The sequence below is a fragment of the Hippichthys cyanospilos genome, chromosome 11 (assembly GCF_059441005.1).
Source record: "Hippichthys cyanospilos isolate Australia breed blue-spotted pipefish chromosome 11, RoL_Hcya_1.0, whole genome shotgun sequence".
Classification (NCBI taxonomy): domain Eukaryota; kingdom Metazoa; phylum Chordata; class Actinopteri; order Syngnathiformes; family Syngnathidae; genus Hippichthys; species Hippichthys cyanospilos.
This window is the reverse complement of record NC_142379.1, coordinates 15,680,788-15,700,978: the sequence shown is the minus strand read 5'-3', so window position 1 is coordinate 15,700,978 and position 20,191 is coordinate 15,680,788. Positions and strand designations below refer to the sequence as shown.

The 20,191-nt window shown below is 39.0% G+C and overlaps 1 protein-coding gene across 7 annotated transcripts in view; it reads left to right on the top strand.

The window, feature by feature from the left end:
• Nucleotides 1-20,191, top strand: part of pde2a (phosphodiesterase 2A) — a 197,284-nt gene that overhangs the window by 160,196 nt on the left and 16,897 nt on the right. For 3 of the 7 annotated variants that reach the window (XM_088428416.1, XM_088428417.1, XM_088428418.1), the window contains 13 exons: nucleotides 1,957-2,046; nucleotides 3,301-3,389; nucleotides 9,381-9,490; nucleotides 11,132-11,187; nucleotides 11,978-12,037; nucleotides 12,277-12,433; nucleotides 12,994-13,046; nucleotides 14,118-14,192; nucleotides 14,273-14,314; nucleotides 14,703-14,771; nucleotides 14,857-14,987; nucleotides 19,769-19,880; nucleotides 19,981-20,020. In XM_088428416.1, the coding sequence (XP_088284542.1) occupies nucleotides 1,957-2,046; nucleotides 3,301-3,389; nucleotides 9,381-9,490; nucleotides 11,132-11,187; nucleotides 11,978-12,037; nucleotides 12,277-12,433; nucleotides 12,994-13,046; nucleotides 14,118-14,192; nucleotides 14,273-14,314; nucleotides 14,703-14,771; nucleotides 14,857-14,987; nucleotides 19,769-19,880; nucleotides 19,981-20,020 (1,084 nt within the window). Of the gene's footprint in view, nucleotides 1-1,956; nucleotides 2,047-3,300; nucleotides 3,390-9,380; nucleotides 9,491-9,674; nucleotides 9,875-10,697; nucleotides 11,188-11,977; nucleotides 12,038-12,276; nucleotides 12,434-12,993; nucleotides 13,047-14,117; nucleotides 14,193-14,272; nucleotides 14,315-14,702; nucleotides 14,772-14,856; nucleotides 14,988-19,768; nucleotides 19,881-19,980; nucleotides 20,021-20,191 lie in introns of those variants that run through there. The other 4 variants (XM_088428419.1, XM_088428422.1, XM_088428421.1 and 1 more) reach the window with 4 other exon arrangements.

Genomic DNA, 20,191 nt, shown 5'->3' with positions numbered 1-20,191 from the left:
CTAATGACATTTAACCATTATGGGAAAAGGTGCTCAGGCACCCCCCCCCCCTTTTTTTTATTAGGCCGGCTTGCATCTTTCACACTTTTACCCACCTACCGAGCAGACATTCCTCCCCAATACTGCACTGCGCTAGCACACATACATGCACACACACCAATACCCTTGGCCTTCCGTGTTTATCCCAAATTCCGATTGCGAGTCAGAGGCAGACAAGGAGATAGGATAGGTTGAGTGGGGGAATAGTTTGTAAAGTTGGACATCCTTGGTAGAGGCCTTGCAGGCATTCCAGAGAGAAACAAGATGTTCTGTGTGACGAAGACAGCTTTATCAGGACAAGCTGAATATGATCTGGCATTCACAGTCAATATTTTCAACATGATGCTCATCTTTCCTATTTATATTCACCACACTGTCTTGGAAGCAGCTGTGTCTTAAGCATCTTAGATTTCTTCCACCATTTGCCAATGCTTTGATCAGATTTTGATGTCCCGCAGAGATGCTCTTCCGCTAAAATGTTGTAATAATGCAGTGTGAAAACTGCAAGGGATAAAAGTAAATGGCACCAAGTGTGCCAATATTCCCATGGTAGGAACATGCAACATATGAAATAAAGTGGTGATCCAGGCGTTCGCCAGTTTGTGGAGGGCAATGATGCAAAATTTCTCAAGGCTCACTTGAAACATGTTACGTTCCATCTTAATTTCCCTTGAAGAAGTTTAACTGAAACTGACCTCAGATGATAGGCATTGCCTCTCAGATTGTTTGCGTTACAAAGGACTTTACTACAGTATACAGCCAGATCTTATAGACCTTCATACCAGACACTCACTTCATGCATATGCATGAAGCTTTCATTAACATTCTGTCACTCTGCTAGAAAATTGGAGAAAATGGAAAGGAGGGGGTGGAAATTAGTAGCCACACCAAAACGTAATGGTGTGATTTTCCCAGCCTCCACAAGGATTTGTTAGTTCGCTTGTTTACTTGGCTTTCCTATTAACCTGAAAATGTATTAACAGCACTGGCAAATTCTATGATTTGAGTTTGGTTCACAGTACAAAGGCTGTCTACTCTAATGAGCCTTAATTCGAATGGAAGTGGTACTTGATTGTACCAATTAAGTTAGTAAGTAGAATGTTCTTGCATATCTAACCAGGACTAGTCCACTAAAAATTGTCCGCCTTTGTGTGTGCTTAAGTGAATGAGTCAAAAGGAAAATTCAAAAAGCTGTCACGGTGAAACTGTGGCTTTAAAATGTGAAACCTACAATCCAAAAATCTTATGTTCTACAGTCTCTCTAGGCAGCTGCTGTTCAGATTGCTTGAGGTATAAGTTTTTGTTGAGGTATATGTTCATCTTTGGACTAAATTCCTCATTCATATTGTCGTTCCTTTCAACTCTAAATTGTGAGGACATTGGATATGCTCTAAAATAAGAGGCATGCAAGAAGAGGAATTTCTTTGTTTGTTTCAGCACTGATTAGATCCCACTTGTGCTGATAATCACTTTTATCTTGGTCTAAAGGGAGTATGAACCGTAAATAGATTACCACGAATGTTTAGTGCATGACAAGTAAAATGTACTTTTGCTATTATTAATATCTTATGCGGTTTACAAGGCCAATGTATTTATTCCTAGGCCCACTTCACACTGTCAATATGTGGATAATGAGCTTTTTCTTGCTTCAGAAATGCTGCAAGAGATATGTCACACGTTTCACAGTCCATGAATCAAATTCATCACGTCCAGGGGAGCAAAACTAATCCTCATACTTTGAGTGCATCTAGTGTGTCACTGTTTAAATCTCGCTTAGAGACTTTTGCAGCTTGTTAAGTAGCTTGTGACATAAAACGTGCACATAACACAAAATGAAAGATCTTCAGCTCAGGGCTCCGACTTAAAGACCCCAATGTTTATTTGAAATGAGCAGCGTTTGTTTGTCTCCTTTTGCAGGATGCTCTGCTGCAGCTGGCGGCCGTTGTCGATGTGCGCTCGTTGCGACTGGCCCTTCGAGACGGCGTACAGACACTGTTACCCCACACGGTATAAACATTCACACGCAGTATTTTCTGAGGGTTGGAGATGATGCCCTTGGCCTTACAAGAACAGAAAAACTATAACACTACAGCGAATGTGCTTTTACAGGGGGGGATGTTCCATGCGTCTCCCTTTTTTTTTTTTTTTTTTGCTCCTCCCAAAGGCTTAAACACACACACACTAAAACATATTGAAACACAGTTCTGAAGGTAATCCTGAGCGTCTGTTTTGCTTTTTGTTAACATGGTCCTCCCAAAAAAGATGTGAAGTGTGCTTGGTTCAAGCTGAGGGGTTTTGTCACTTCTAATTAAAAGTTATAAAACAAGAAAACTACATAATATATACATATATGTATAATATATACAATATATACACATGTTGAAAACATTGGGAACAATACAGTGACCACTGTTATTTGCTGGGAATATACTGTACAGCAGGTGTGCCTACGAATAGCTGAAATATGCACATAATTGATGCAGATTGAAATGTACGTAATGTAGAGAAAAATCCTTCAAAAAAATGCTGATTCACAAAAAATGTGTATGCATTTTCCATAAAAATGAAGGGGGAAAAAAAGAGGAATTAGGGTAAAAACCACAAAACAAAACAAAAATATTTTAAAATTCTGGGGAAAATCTCCAACTGAGTATCTGCAGGTATTGAATTGCACAAAGAAGACTTTTACACAATCAGGATTTTTAAGGTGCATCATGATCGGCGATCAGCGAGTTTAAAATAAACAATCACAGATCACAGGATTCCATTATGTGTGTGTTGTAACTCATTTATTTCCTGCATATACTGTACTTGTATACAGTACTGTCTATTTTAGAGTATCACCCAAAATATTTATCTATTATTTAAATGTTGCATTTTTCCATCAAAGACTTAACAATCATGCCCTAAGCGGGCAGAGATCCACAAGTAAAAACATTGATGATGAATAACATGAATGATTAGCCAGGTAAAACAAAAACAACTTGGAACAGAATTAATGGATGCGATACTGTAATTACTATATAGTAGTTGAATTACTTTACCACACCAAGTAAATAAAGACCTGATGCTGCAGCAAACATTCCTATACAGTAATTCTATAAAATGAACAGTCCCATTAGAGCAAATAAAAGAATATTGTCCCTCAAAACAATCATACAGTGTATAATTTGCATAACCAATCAGACATAATTGATACCCATTAAAACATTAAATCCTGATCACTTCTAATAAATGTTGTTTGTGTGTGATTCATTCTAGGAGTGTGTATGTGTGTACACACTGGAGGGAAACTCAAGGCTGCTGTCGGACGACCCGCCACATGAGCTGCCACAGGAGGGCAAGATCAGGTGCGTGTTATTTTTTTTGTGTGTGTTATATGTGTGTACTGCACGCCACAGATGTTTGCTGTGAGTGGCTGACTGCTGTGTGCTGATTTGCTGCATCTTTGTCAAGCGAGGTAGTGCCCTGAGAGGCATTGCAATAAGGGAGGGAAGAGGGATGATTATAAGCCGCTCAGCACTCAATCACGTCACACGCTGGCCTCTCTTCATACCTCAGTCTGCCATGACAACCGCTGTCGTTCCCCTTTTCCCTTAGTGCAACCAATTCCCCTCCGAGGAGCCATGAGACACATTAAGAGTCAGTAACACCAAAAGGTGCCTTTGAGACGTCCTCGTTTTACCTCAAAGTTGTAGTTTGCTGTTTAACGTCACAGAAAAAAAGCCATTTTCTGGTCGGTCTTGACTGGTCTGGTATGTGCAAATGTTTGGCCACTTATAATACGAGAATTTCATTATTCTGCTCCATGTTCATGATGATTGATTCTGATGAGACATCAAAGGCACTTCATAATAAATTCCAATCTGTCCACTCTGCTTTTCCCTACTTGATGCTCCACTTTCTCATCTTCAGTGGCTGGAGCACTCAGGGCTAGTGGAGGCGACAATGCACTTGCTAAAACCCCAACAAGAGCCCCCATTAATGACATATAACTGTCATTACACTGACTATCACAAATACTGTATCAGCACACGAGCATCTTTATGCAGGTACAATCCCACAAGGAATAAGTACTCACCAGAGGTTAAACCCATTGACTGTGCTAAACGCCTGATGTGTTTAGATCAGTGCTTCTCAGATAGTGGGGCGAGGCCCCCTAGGGGGGCTTTGTTTTATCATGTGAAGTTTATTTGCAATAAAATAAGAATTTTCATCATTTTTTTCTTTTTCAGGAACTTTGATGCACTTGATTATTTTTTTCTGTTGTATACTAAGCTGTAACCCATATAAACGCTGTAAAAAATAATGAACGGTTGTTGAAAGTTGATTTATATTGCTTTTTTTTCTTTTGTTAATGTTAAAAAGGAGTCTGCGTGTTGATGGGGGGGTTAGGCAAAATACGTATATTTGAGAAGCACTGGTTTAAATGGACAAACAACAACTTTTTCATTGAATACATCCATCCATGTTCTAGAGCCACTTATCCTCACAAGGGCTTGCTGGCGCCTATCTCAACTGGCTTGGGACACTCTGAACTGGTTACCAGCCAATCGCAGGGAACACAGAGGCGAACAAACATTCACACACCCAATCACACCTAAGGACAATTTAGTGTCCAATCCACCTCCCATGCATGTTTTTGGAGTGTGGGAGGAAGCCAGAGTGCCTGGAGAGAACCCACGCAGTCTCTGGGAGAACATGCAAACTCCACACAAGCCAGAGTGCCCAGAGAGAACCCACGCAGGCTCTGGGAGAACATGCAAACTCCACACAGAAAGGCCGGAGCCAGGGGGATTTGAACTGGGTCCTTTGACCTATGCGATGGACGTGCTATTCACTGCACCACCGAGCAGCCCACTCATTGAATACATATATTTCTTCTTACCTTTGCTGATCTACGCATATTATTGTTATTTTTTAGTATTATTTCTGCCCTTATTGCTCTATTACTGTTCATTTTTTTGTTTTATTGCCTACTTTATTATTTGCTCTATTGTGGAATGTAGTCTGCTTGGGGAAGTGAACAGAATAAGAATTTCATTGTGTAGTATTACTATGCATATGACAATAAAACTCTTGAATCTTGATAATTTGATTGAGTTCACCAATTATATTTGTCAACTGTGATGCAGACTGTATGAGCCTGTCATGGTGTAGCAGCAGCTGAGCCTGAGGGCAATGCTCTGAGTTTCCTGGCCGATGTACGTTACCATCCTCACCTATGGAGCTGTGGGTCATGAATGAAAAAAAAAAGACTTTTTTATAAGCAGTCTAAATTTCTCCGCAGGGTGTACAGTCTCTCCCTTGGTGATAAAGTGAGAAGCTTGGTCATCCGGGATGGGTTCAGTTGACCCCGTGGCACTCCGCATTGAGAGAAGCCAGATGAGGTAGATTCCTCCCTGGTGAGGTGTTATGGATGTGCCCCACTGGGAAGAGGCCCCAGGAATGACCCAGGACACACTCAAAAGTCTTATGACTCTTGGCTGGCTAGGGAATTGTTCGGGATCCTCCAGGTTTATCTGACCTTGGATAAATGAAGAAGAATGAATAAAGGAATATCTGATATATGTAGCTCTTGCATTACATATCATTATTGACACTAGTGGTTAATCGATTCAGATATTTTTTCAGGCCGATGCTGATTTTTGGAGGAAAAAATCCCTAATTATCGATTAACTTATCAATTAATTTTAACAGTTATATACTAAATAAAGTAGCATTTATTTCCCGAATGCTTTCAATATGCAATAGCAGGGATCCATAAAAATGTTTACAAGACTACATTTTGGTTCACAGAACTTATTGCGTGGTTCAATTGATGACGTTATAAAGACATTAGTTCTTTTCATTTGAGTAATAACACAAGTAGTTAAGTGGATGTCATATTTTTGCTTAAGTTATGTTCTACTGGGTGTTTTATGGTTTTATTTATTTAACATGTGTGTTTTATGGTTGTATTTGTTTATTTTTAAGAAACTGGCTAAATTTTGTGTGTATTCAAGACTTCCCGGTCAGGTTCTTTGCTCAACAGTCTTTCATTGCTCACCTAATTGTAATCCATCCATTTACCCATTTTTTATAGCAGCTTCTCCTCACAATGGTACCGAGTTTGGATGGAAGGATAATGAAAATGATGAGAAAACAGGTTGTTTAAGTCAAAAAAGTCCTTTAATACACTTGAATAATTTTCTGGGGTTAAAGTTTAGACTTTCCAAGTATTATAATGAGTGCGCTTGAAAGGGTTAAACATTACAGGCCTTTTTCACAGCTTGAAATCCATATTAATCAAGTTACCTTCTCCTCAGGCAGGCAGCTTGTCATTGCTGTTTTTATCTCGTTCTCTAACAAGAACTCGCACTCACCAGGCACTTTGGACACACAAGTTGTCATAGCAATCATTTCATGTTTGACGATGTTGGGAGGAATTTCTGCAAATTTACTGCGATCTGTTTCACACAGGTCGCAGAACCTCAGCCAGCATGCAATGGCTACACAACACGAAGGTGACGTTTTAAACCGCTCATGTTTAATTTCGGAACTTCTTCCATAACACATTGGTAATGCACTATGTATCCATATAATTGCTTAATGCGAAAGTATCATTCATTATAGACGACAGCTAGGAAATGATTGGCAAGGTCACACAATATTACTTGGATATTTTACACTTGAGGGCGGCTTGGCGAACTAGTTAGCACGCCCGCCTCACACTTCAGAGTCCCAAGTTCATATCCAGCTCACTTTGACCTTCCTGTGGGGAGTTTATATGGTGTCCCTGGGCCCGCCTGGGTTCTCTTTCTCGCTTCCTCCCACATTCCAAAAACATGCATGACAGGTGTATTGGACATTCGGAAACAGGTTCTTAGGTCTTCTTGTTCTTAGGTATGACTGGGTGTTTGACTGGTTGTTTGTCAACCATCTCAATGTCTACCCACCTACTGCTGGGAAAGGTGCCAACAAGCCAGTGACCGCGGCTACAGATAACAAGACTATCTGCAGCAGGCTTGTTCCAAAAGTAGCTAGGATGGGACATCATGGTTTTTAAGTACCCAGGGTACTCTTAATGAAGACAAACATGCAAAATGTTTCCACTGCTTGACAGGTTGGACTAAATTCAGTATCATTCAGAGACTTTTCTAATTGACAAATAAAACTGTACATTTTAGCACAGCTCCAAAATGTTCTCAAGTGCAGAGAAAAATATCTCGCTCCATATTAGTTAATAGAAAACTTTCTTTAATTCGCCCTGTCGAATGCTTTCGAAGCATCTTGGAAACACATAAAAACTGATGAATTATAGTAGGTATTATCTTATGAATGCTCTGTTGCAGTGCACGTACGCATGTCTATGCCCAACATAGCTTTCAACCCAAAGTGATTATCGGTCTATTTAATAAACTATGAGATCCTGTTCAGTAGGACTTTTTTCCAATGATTATTAGTACGATGATCTGAGCTGTATGTCTATAATCATCAGAATAATCATCAGAATTGCCATTATTCCCAGCTTTCTTCTTTTTGATAGACCGATCACACCGTTAACTTGAGCTTGGTTAAGAATCCATGAAACGCTAAGAACATCATTAATTTCAATGTCGGCCATTTTCAGACCCTGCTTTACCCTCACAAAACAGTATTATTCTGGGATCGAATAATTTAAATGTAATTTGAGCAAATGTGTTATTCCAGAAGTTTCTCAGCTTCAAAAAGGTTAGTAACCCCTACGACCTTAAGTTTTTCCATCTTCGGAAAACATCAGTCCAATGATACTATAAATTTGACATTAGTAAACGTGCCTCTATGAGTTAACGACTTAAACACAAATGCTTGGCACAAAAGCTTTTGAAAACCCTCAGTGCATGCTTTTGTGTGTTCACTGATGGCTGTGTAGTTATGCCTAATGAAACTCACAATGTACATTTCAGAGGGATTCAATGTCATTAGAGCCATCCTGATGCGGTTAATGATGTCATGATGAAGTCCTTACTCCCACATATAATCACACGGCACACAGCATTAGGTGCATTTGCGCTCATTTATGGTGTAATACTAGAGCTGTATGCCAAATGAAGTCTTTGTAAAGAATGTGCGTTTAAATTAACCCTAATGCTGTATACATACTACACTAATTTTTTCATCGTGCAGAAAGCAAGCCACCTTAAGTGTTTGCACTATGTGCTAAACGATGTACTGTACTTCTCACTAATCCCATTTATTTTCATGCACCAACTCAATCATAGTCGAGTTTCTGGGCCTCCACTGAACACCCATGGGAGCTGTTGTATTTTTATATATTTGCTCACCACTTTGCAGATTTATTTTGCGATAGTACCGTAAAGCTGCTTTGAAAATGGGAAATGCATAAAAGTCAACCCCTTTTGCCACCATTGGTAGTTGTGACAGTAATGCCTTTTGACTGAAACACACCATTCTTTAGTGAGCTGAAATAAATGGCCATTTAAAAGTCAATGCACCATACACATTTGACTGCAACGCTGGGAGCGCAATTCACACGCTTTGAGCATGTAATGGGAGTTTTGTGTAGTGTGTGTGTGTCATCACTGGAATGTTCAGAATATTATTGAATCGAGCATGTAGATGATGAATTTACCTGTGTGCATGCGTGACATTACATTCTTTTTATTACTCATTTCCATATTCATGTTGAAGCGAATGAAGGACAAAACATTGTTCCAACAGTAGATAGCACTTAATATTTACACTGAGCTTCAGATTCACTCTTGGGTTTTGCCTGTGAAGACTACATAATTATTTTTCGAGGGGTGCAAAAACAAGCTGAGAAGATGGAAAATCAGTCACAGCCATTGCAAAAACATTGTCTATTGGGCATTACTGTTAAATTGTAATTGTTGTTAAATTGTTAACTTTTAAATGTTGAGCACCCCGGGTCTATATCCATTCCAATCAATTGGAATGTCCTCAAGTCCTCAAAACCCTTGGTGTACCAAGAAGCAGACACCAAACAGGAAGCGGAAAGGAAAATAGTTGTTTGATGGATTTGGAAATAAATAACCTGGAAATAAAAGTTGAGGCAGTGATTTTGTCTCATTTTTTCAATACCAAACCTTTTTCATATGTAGCAAAAATAAAGGAATTGACCTCATGGTTCCAGCACTTGAAGGGAGTATACCCTTATTCCCCAACAGACACACATAATTCCATCAATTTCATGTAATTTCACAGTGGGCTTTCAGAGCTTTTCGTCAGACTCTTTGTTTCATGCAGGCAAGCATATGTTCTTTCAATTTGTTCTAGGTGGTCTTTGTTGATCTTTAACTGCCTTTGTCCAGCTTAAACATGTGTTCTTTCCTCAACAGGAGTGTTGTTGAACAGCTGAAGCGATGTCAGTGCGCAGGCTTTCCCTCATCAGAACTGCCAGAAAAATACAAAATTTGTCTTGCAGCCCCACTAAAGGCACACCAAAGAGGTACGTATAAGACATACTTTACAATGCTTCATGCGTTTATTAGATCGGTGGTACTCAATCTTTTTTTTTTTTGGACTGAGAATTTGGTATAAAGTTATTCTTTTTTGCCGTCAGAATGGGCAAGCTCACTGATACTGAAAGTGTGCCTTTCTTTCACAAATTCATCTACAACATAATATGTGTCCAAGGATGGGCTTGAAATATTCAGTAAAACAAGATAAGTATTTTATTCAAAGGGTTCTTAATCATTCTAGTTCAGCATCTTTATGCGAGTGTTGTTGTTTGACTATGTGTGTTGTCTTGTGCAGTGTTGTTGAAGTTTTCAGGTTTTGAAAAAATGCAGCGAGAGAGAGAAAGCGAGATCGCGAGAGAGGGAGCAAGAGAGTGAGAGCGAGAGAGAACTTCGACCTATTGACACATATAGTAGTCGGAGTAATGTTAGATGACTTCAAATGATTTTTTTTATATTCTCATGCTCTTACTTAATTTATACGAAGTGCATACATTTCAGTTTAATTTGGATGTTCAATCAGAAAGAAATAATGCTCACTAAAGGTGTTTTGATTTTGATTTACATATTTTATTTATTTTAGCATGGTAAATGTTTGTTTTTGAGACAATTGCTGTATTGTATATTGTGTTTAGAAATGATTTTTTTTTAGGGAAAAAAACAAATAACAGCAAATATTTTAAAATGACATTTTAGAGCAATAATATTAAGTCTGTGATATCGTGATATTTTTGACTAAGGTGCCATCAAAATCTTTTATCAGCCCATGCCTAGTCAGATGTGAGAGCAGTTTGTTGCAGAATAATCATTTAATAAATATTTTTCTCACAATCGGCACAGCACAGTACTTTGAGACAAGAGCTTAAGGCTTAATGGTGATTGGCGGGAATGACAGACATCAGTCTTGCTAATCACCAGCAAATTTTGGATGAAGGTGTTCCTCGAGATTTTTCCAAAGGAAAGAGTGTGCCTTGTCTCAAAAAGATTGAAAAACACTGGTCTAGTGCCTAGAGGAGTCCTGTAAGTGCATGGGAAGAGAAAATATATGTATATAAGAGGGAAAAAAGCAGGAGCAAAATGGGAGCCACCCACATGGAATATATAAAGCATAGACTGTCTTTGAATTACAATCGCCTAAACAAGATATTTCTATGGGTTCAGAATAGACCTCCCCTCCCCACTCCCTTGTGTGATTAGATGGGAAGGAGTAACAAGAAATGACATGTTTAACCTTAGCCTTGAGGATACGCAAAAGACAATGGATGGATGGAGAGATGGACATGTAGTTATTTTCCCATCAATCACAAGTCCAGAAAGGTACACCATCATGAATGTGTTTTATTTTCTAGTGTGCTGATGTTCTTTCTAAATAATAAGTGTTGTGCAAGGGTGTTTATTGTGTCATTGTTGAATTCATATTCCATGTTCCATTCACACATTTCTATTAGGAACAACAACAGAACCAACAAATTGGATAAAAAATAAATAAAAAAATAAAAGATTAAAAGTGAGGCAAGGACATGGAGGGGAAATGAATGGGTGCTTAAAGGAGTGAATTTAAATGAATGCTCTAAGCTATTTGTATCTTTTTTCCTTTCTTCTTTTTTATCCTTTCTTCATTTTTCTTTCAGCCGTTGTTATACCTATCTTGGACCAGGAGCGGACCAAGGCCATTGCCGTCTTACTGGTCAGTCTGTGCTATTACAAACCCCCTCACTACCGTATATCGTGAATGAAGGCTGATGTAGGTCAAAGGTTTGTTGAGCTTTTGTGGTAACAGCGAATGCATATCTTTATCAAAGATGCCATGTTTTTAGCTTCAATTCAATTTTGATTGTCTTCAGTGGCAGAACTTCGTTCTGCCCCTGAACTTTTTTTTTTTTTAAAATAAAGGAGGAACAATGCATATTAATGAACATTTTAAAGGAAAAATGTAAATATGCCAGATTATAGCCCCGGACTCATTTCCATCTGCAGAACTCCTGGCAGGTATAGGTACAGAAAAGACAAAGAAGCACAAGTAACATACAGAGTCAGTACAGAGACCGTATACAGGAGACACAGAGAACAACAAACACTGGAACAGGAAAATAAAGAACATACAACATACACATACACATACATACTCTTCATGAACTTGCCCTCTCACTAATAACATGAGCCTATCAGGTTATGCCAAACACAATGATGACAATTCAGTGTTGACTTCAGAGTGTGCTTGACCTTTGCTCTCAAAACCTCAAACAAGAAACGCGATGCAGAAAACGTATCTAATCATTATTCTAATATCATAAAGTTAGAGATTAATCATTTGATTAAGGCGATTAAAAAATGCTTTAGCTGTGACTGTTATTAAATGAATCGCAAATTAAACTGTTAATCTGACAGTGACGTGAAATGGAGATGTCCACATAGCAGATCGGACTGGATGTTGTTCATTCCTTATGCGTATGCGTGTGTGCGTGGATGTGTTGCAGGTGGGCTGCAGTCCCCTTTCTGATCAGGATGAAGCGCATCTTAGCATGCTGGAAAAACATGTACGTTTCTCTGAACAGCATTAGTTCTTGTTTTGACCTTATTTTTCTGTGACACACTTTCTGCATATAAACAAGCCTTAACCTTGTGCGTACTTTATAAACTCATAAAGCAGCTCTCCATCTCATCAGAAAGTTAATATTGCGCATATCGATCCTTGACCGACCTTTTGTACTGTATATCGGTGTGGTAAGCGTGCGTGCTCAGTGTTGTGTTTTTGTTTTGGGGCATGACGTCGCAGGCCTCGGTGGCATGCGTCCGCGTCCAGCTTGTTCTGGCGTCATACCAGAGACCACCACTCAGCCCCTCGCCCATTCAGTCACACAATGCACTGTTGCACCTCAATGTCTCAGAGCAGGACTACAGCGAGTTGGACCGCAACATCCTCCAACTTTGTGGTATGTAAACACACACAAACCTAGAGTGAGGTGAGCAATGCTAATAGAGTGTGACGTGCCGATTAAGAGATCTATGAATTTAGATAGACTCATTGCCATTGAAAATGTGTGGCGGCTAGGCTGGAAACTGAATGCTTTGCTAAGACAATGTTATAACCTCATGCATAATGGAACTTGATAATGCTGCTGCTGGATACACAAACATACATCAGCTTTATTTACTCGTCTCTAATTGTCAACAAATGAGAATTGCCTTCGGGTCTCCTTCCCAGCCTCTGCCCGTCCCTGCATTTTGCCTCGCTGCCTCTCTGTCAAACCTTCGGGTTCTTTTTTCTTGCACTCTTCACTTGTCTTGTCTTCATTATTCCAGTATCTGTTTGCTGGTTCGTTTTTACCGCTCCCTGACCTCTCTGTCACAAGGCATCTCTCCTGGGATTGCTTTCTGTCCGAATGCGAACATGTTCTGCATTCCTGCCTCGGACTCTTTTTTTATTTTTTTTTCCCCCTTGGCCTAGCCCCTTTTTACAGTCATTGCTCTACTTGTCTGTCCTGTCTTTTAGGTGAGCTTTATGACCTTGATGCAGCGTCTCTCCAGCTCAAAGTCATCAATTATGTAAGTGCTTGACATCAGCCATACACTCCCACATCCATGCAAACTATTACCTTCCCCACATAAAAACCTTCTGAATATCTGCTTCCTATCTGCACCCCCATTTGTAATGACAATACTTTCAATGTTGTCATTAACCTGATGATGACATTCGTGCCTACGGATACACAGGAGTTAAAGATAGAAATGTGATTGATCGGTGCGGTAAACGCTTAAAGGAGCGAAAACACAAGACTTTAAAACAAGAATGTGTGAATAAATTCACCTAATCTTAGCTCAGAATAGGCTACCTGTTTATTGCTGTTGCTTTAAAAGATGTCTAATAGATGGCGAAGAAGCATATGGAGAATCGTTGCCTCCAAAGAATGATGTATTTGGTGGATGGAGCTTGGCATGGTTCTCATTGGATTAGAGTATTTAGGAAAATGGCACGAAGGGCCTCATTCTATGAGGGTGCAGCAATGTATTTTCTGTGTGTGTACATGTTTGCACACTTGTGTGTTAATGGGGGATGAGTGTGTTAGCTGTGGCTGGCATTTAATCTTGTCCTGCAGCCAGCTCTGTGGATTACAGAAGTGTGAAGAAACACTTCTATTTTACACCGGAGTGTGTGGGCGGATGTGTATGCATACAGTATACTTTATGCACTGATGTACATGTGTATCCAAAGTCCAAAATAGAATCTGCAATATCTTTATTTGCTTTTGTGTCATCCAATGTGCATCAGTCCAGTACAAGAGATGTTTCAAAGGCTCTGACATACAAAGACATGAGTGCTCAGTTATTTTTACTGACACTGCCTATTATTTTATAATTGCATCATAGTATGTGTTGTTAAATTAGCACCCCTCATCCAGCTTGATTAGTTTTATGAAAGCAGAATCTCCTGTGAGTAGTTAATAAGAGCTCAATTTTGTTCAACACCTTCTACAGCTAATCAAATGACCCTTATAGTATGAGGAATATCAGAAGACATAATTGAAACTGATCATGCATGTTATGTTTTATAGGTCTATCATACACTTTACCATGTGAGTTGATAACGATTTCTCATATATGTTTTTGCCCCTATAGCTGCAGCAGCAGACTCAGTCACAGTGTTGTTGTCTGCTGTTAGTGTCTGAGGACAACCACCAGCTTTTCTGCCAGGTACATTCATGATTACTTTAGAACAATTATTCATTTCTATCCTGTGATATTCTGACACCCCATACCTCTGTGACCTTTAGGTAGTTGGGGACAAAGTTCTGGAGGAGGAGATCAGTTTCCCGGTGAGACCAGCCGTCATGAGTTTCAGTTAGTGATGTGTGAAATCGTGTGTATACAGAAAATATTTCACAATTGAAATCACTCAGAGGTTACACATTGAGTGCTAAAGATGCAATTAATCGTCAATTATGAAGCTATTGAATAGATTAAAGAATTGAAGGTTTATGATAACATCATAGATAACTACTTGTTCTTCAATTGAGCAATGAAAATACTGCAAAGCGTGATGTAGAAACAGGTTGATTTTGGCAGCCAACACCTTCAGTAAAATTTTGACAACACATAATTTCTTCTGACTTCATGCCGAATTATTGAGGCGAATATTTACCTTCACGCAACTGATCAGCTCCTCCTCCCCCTCTCCCCCTCTCCCCCCACCCCTGTGTACAGCTGATGTTTGGACGTTTTGGTCAGGTTGTCGAGAAGAAGAAGTCGATTACTCTTCAAGACATGAGTGCTGTAAGGAAAAGAATCTCTTTTCAACCGTCTATCAGTTTCTGTGTTCATTCAGTGTGCACATTGATCAAATCTTCCTGCCTGTCAGGAGGAGCGCAGGCAGCTCTCCAGTATGTTGGGCTGTGAGATCTCATCCATGCTGTGTGTTCCAGTTGTGAGCAGGGCGACGGGCCAAGTGGTGGCTCTGGCATGCGCCTTCAACAAGCAGGGTGGACAGAGGTACACTTTTGACGGAATTTTACGAAATATACTATGCCTTAAATCTTGTGGCTTCAAATTCATAAGTTCTGGTGAAATATTCCAAAGGTGGTTTAACAGCAGTAGCGCTGTCACTATTGAATCTTTTTGAAATCGATTACGCTATTGATTATCGAATAATGGAGGAATCAAACTCCCCCAAAACATTCAATTACATAAATGATCTTTTTTCTCTCTCTTTCTAATACACCAACGTCGAACATGAGTTGAAGTGAGAGACTGATATAATTACTGATTCTTTGCTATCCTGAGTGGCCACAACTACTATTATCAGCTATCAAAATTGGCCTGTGCTAACCAGTTAGCAATTGTGATTAGCATTAGTGCGCTAGCAATTACCATTTAAGGTCAACAAACACCGAACTACCATTTAGTTCACACATGCATATTGTCATATGTAAGTTACACATGTGTCCTGAAGGTCACTTACAGACAATACTTCAACAAAATTCAATGAGTAAACTTAGGAGTGAAGCTGCTATGTGGTCACAAACATCTAGTTATTCTTCGTTGTCGTTGCCTTCTTCTTGATGAGCAGACTGGGCACATTTTGTTCTTCACTGCTTCCACCTGAATGAAATTTGAACATTTAAACCGAGTCACAATAAATATGGCGTATTGACAGATAACTTTCAAAAAGACCTATGCGTGATTGACGGCAGAGGCGTATCGCTGGTGCAGCCGATGCAATGCTAGGGGAAACGTCCAAACATTGTGTGGCTAGTTATGTGAAGGGATAAAATGATCATTTGTCCAATCATCTGCCCTTGGCACCTGTCAGTCATGATGCGTGCTGATGATGTGCTGTGAGTTAAAAAAAAAAAAAAAAAAAGTGGGTAAGTTGACCAACAGCGAGCTAGCGCAATCATGGAGCCAACATTGACTCCCGTAGAAGCTATAAGTATTATGGATACAAACGGTTATTCAAACATACTTCTTTTTGTCATTGCCCTCTCCATATGTAGAATGTTTGTTGTGGTAGGTTATAGTTTTGGATAATACAGCCCTTTTAGTAAGTGTAGAATGTTTGTTGTGGTAGGTTATAGTTTTGGATAATACAGCCCTTTTAGTAAGTTCTTTCTTTTGAAAAGCTAATAATGTCTTTGCTGAAAGCACACTAACTACTAAATATGTTCATGATTTTTCAAGCACACAAAATTCCATCAGCCTTTCAGCCATAAGGTGGCGCATCATCCCAAGTAATGGACTGTGAAGAGGGTCTTTCTCCAGTTGTACCTCTACTTACGAGATTTTTTTTTTTTTTAAGTCAACGAGAACATAAGGTAGTCAATGTCATGGAATTTCGATCACACTTTTTTTATTTGGGCTGCCTTCTCTCTACGTCATCTGAACTTCTTACACACTGCCTTTCATATCATATCATTCATATCATTTTCCTTCATAACGAAAGACAGTTTTTCCAAAGAGGCGTTTCGTAACCTGAATTTTTTGTTACTTTTAATTTTTTGTTAAGTTTAAGTAGAAGTACCACTGTATGTTTTTGTCAGGGTTATGTGCTGCAACATTGTCAAAATACACTTCCACTTTGATTTTTGTCTCTCATTTTTACCTGATAAAAGATGCCAGATTTATGGCATCCTCTTTTTTTTGGGTAGTTTTTCTCCCTTGTCTTCTTTGCAATATTGCATGTGTCTGCAAGAAAAGTGTGTAGAAAAACGGTGGCACAAACATGGCGAAGCTTCGAGGCAGATATTTTTAAACTCAATTTACCAACCTGGTCGACTTTTTTCCAAGCCCTATACCTCAGTTACATTTAGGTTTCCCACATGTCCACCAAAATTCCTATCCAAAGTTGATCATTTTTAAGTTTTGTCTAGATTTTAGTCCTAGATAGGACAGCAGACAGATCAAACTCGTTTTCAGTTGATGTTCTCATTGCTGTATTTATTAATTTCCTGAACCAGCAGGATGCACTGCACAGCCCGCTTGAATAGACAGTATCAAGCTGGGTGATACGTTAGCTCACTTCTTGTGTGCGGACGGGTAATTGGCAGGAATCAGACCTCTACCTATGCGCCTGATATATCTGTCACCATTTTACTTCTATTTTCCATACCTGTGGTCATTTTTTTTTTTTGGGGGGGGGGCTATCCTCACCAGCTCCAGATGAAAGATGGACTGCATCCTTGACTGGTCCCCAGTCTGTGGCAGGGCACATATAGAGACAGACAACATTCACACTGTCACTGGGTGGGAACTGAACTAATGCCGCCTGCACCAAAATCAGACATTGTTTCCCTGTTTTTCCGTAGATACCCTTTAATTTTGTTCTAGGAACAACTGCAGTGTGAGGTGAAGAAGATTTTATAGAAAATTGTATATTCTTCATATCTATTTAAAGAATCCAAGAATCTTGTAAGGTCTAAATGTCATATTTTACCAGCTTTATAAGCTTTTAGAATGTAATTGGTGTTGCCTAAGGGAGAGTGCGCAGAATGCACAGCAGTGCCCTCCATAAATATTGTCACTTCTGGTTAATGTGTGTTAAAAGCCTTGAAATAAATTCAATTTGACTTTGCTGCCCTACTGGAAATCATAGAAGTGATTCACCAGACACAGAATCCAGCTCCTCACATTGCCATCTCAGTCCCCTGACCTCAACCCCATTGAAATCCTGTGGAGTGATCTTTTAAAACTAATCCAGGCAATAATCATACCTGGTGGAATTACTTTACCATGCATACTTTTAGAATCCATCCATCCTCTCAACTTAGAGGAGCAGTGGTTCAACACTACATTTTAAACGTGGCAGGAAATGCACACAGCTATGCATGGAGAAGACGCTACCATATTTTCCGCACGATAAGGCGCACCTTCAATGAATGGCCTATATTAAAACTGACTTCATATATATATATATATATATATATATATATATATATATATATATATATATATATATATATATATATATATATATATATATATATATATGAAGAATTTACATGGTGATTAAGGTATTTTGTTTTTTTCGTCCCCCAAAACTATAATCGATTATGATATCAATATATAAGGTTCATTGGAAATATAAGGCTCACTGGCAGCTTTGGAGAAAATTGAAGGTTTTTAGGTGCGCCCTATTGTGCGGAAAATACGGTTCTTCACACAGGCAAGCCCGAGCCCAAATTTGAATTGATAACCTCAGAACGAGTCATCTGTGCTAACAAGTCATCAATTGTGCCACAAGTACCCTGCCACTGCAAATAGTGCATTTATTTTCCACCGTTTGTCGACTCAACAGAGAAACAATATTGCCTTGTGTTATTTTATCTTGAATCGATTAAATATGAATCAATGAGGTTTCATGCAAATGCTACGACATTTATTAGTGTTCATCTGACAAACATTAAAGTATCGGGGTTGTCAAAAATAAAACGTTAATTCAGAGATTCATTCCAATTGTATGAAAATTCTAAAAAAGTGAAATCAGCTCTATTCAATTCCTGTGGCAGCTCTTCTAACGTTCCAACCAAACTTACAGGAGTCAATGGCACAAAGACACACAAAAATGGACATTTACATCGTTTGATTTTAAAAGGTTGCTTGACGGCTTATGGGAAATTTGAGAATTTTTTGTGCACTTTGTAAAGTCAAGTTGAAGAATTGTTTCTGTGAAATTATGTTGAAAAATTAATGCCTGTAGAGATCATTCATATTTGTTCCTGTATTTTACAAGAGAATAATCGTTAAAAGAACAAAGAAAGCTATCATAACAGTCAATATGATATATTTTTAATTTGATAATTGTACGATCATTCCAAGATTTTAGTTAGGTAAATATTTAAACTTAAGAGAAATACATTTTGAAAATGTTCATTAATAGTGATTATTGATGGAAAATTTTACAATTGTGAAAAAAAACAGCACAAGAAATTACTAATTCTAATTCTGTTAGATTTAAGCTCATGAAATGGGCTCTCAATATCATTTTTCTTGTTGGCAAAGTTGGGACTGTGTGAAGCATTTATATTGGGTGTGCTAATTATTGTGGCACACAGAAGTTGATGTTAAATGAATTACTCGGGACACCCTCTCCTTACACACACACACACACACACACACATACACACGCACACACGATAATATAGTATCAAAAAATAAATAAAAAAGAAATCCAGGACTGCTACCTCTCCGTTACAGAGGGCTTTTGCCTATTGTGGGAATGAACTGCATTTTATACGATTCCTACCTCCTTCCAGGTTTCCCACGAGGCTCAGCTAAGGGCAAGAAACCCCTGGGGCTGTTCTTTAAAGCTTACATTTGCCTAGTAATGGGCCACTGCCCATTACCAAAAGAGAAAACTACAGGCGATGATCAGAATCTGTTAGCAGGTCGGCATTTGCTAGTTTTTGTTAGAAGATTTACATTTCCTAGTTTAATACTGTGACATGATTGGTTGTGGAAGCTTACTTAGTATTCAGTTTACACTACAAGCGAGCTGATGTGCTGTGCACAGAAACTACAGAATTGAAATATACATCACATGTTGCCTTGGAGTTATTGTCTCCATTGCCCATGTACCTTATCTGTTTAGTTATACCAATATGCATTTACGCCCCATTTAGAAGCACACAAACAATCATACTGAATAGCGGAACACAGGATGATTGTTTCTAAAGGTCATACTTTTTTTTTTGTTCCATTCAGCTCCTCTGACTCATGTATCCTCTTTATTGGTTGTTGTAAATGTGCATGTAATTATAGTCACCCATTCCCCATAGACACACCCAGGCAGATGAGCATGTTATACAGCACTGTTTCTGCTACACTTCAACTGTCCTCACCTCAACGTTGGCCTTCCAGAAGGAACAGAAACTGAAAGTAGAGTGCCAGGTAATGTGTTTATACACATGCACAAGCACACAATACTATCCTGTACATGCGCAATCGATCTAAAAATCTTTGTATGTACATATACTTTTCCTCCATATAGGCACTCTTGCAAGTGGCCAAGAACCTCTTCACACACTTGGGTATGGTTGCTCTGCCTTCTTGTCTGTATCTTGTCAACAGTGACAAAGGACATTGCAGAACATTTAAAGTTAACGTCCAATATATGTGATGGGCTAATGAAACACATGGTGCATGTAATGGAGGAAAATATTAAAGACGACAAAGGTGATTACGCCCGGAGTCGTAAAATT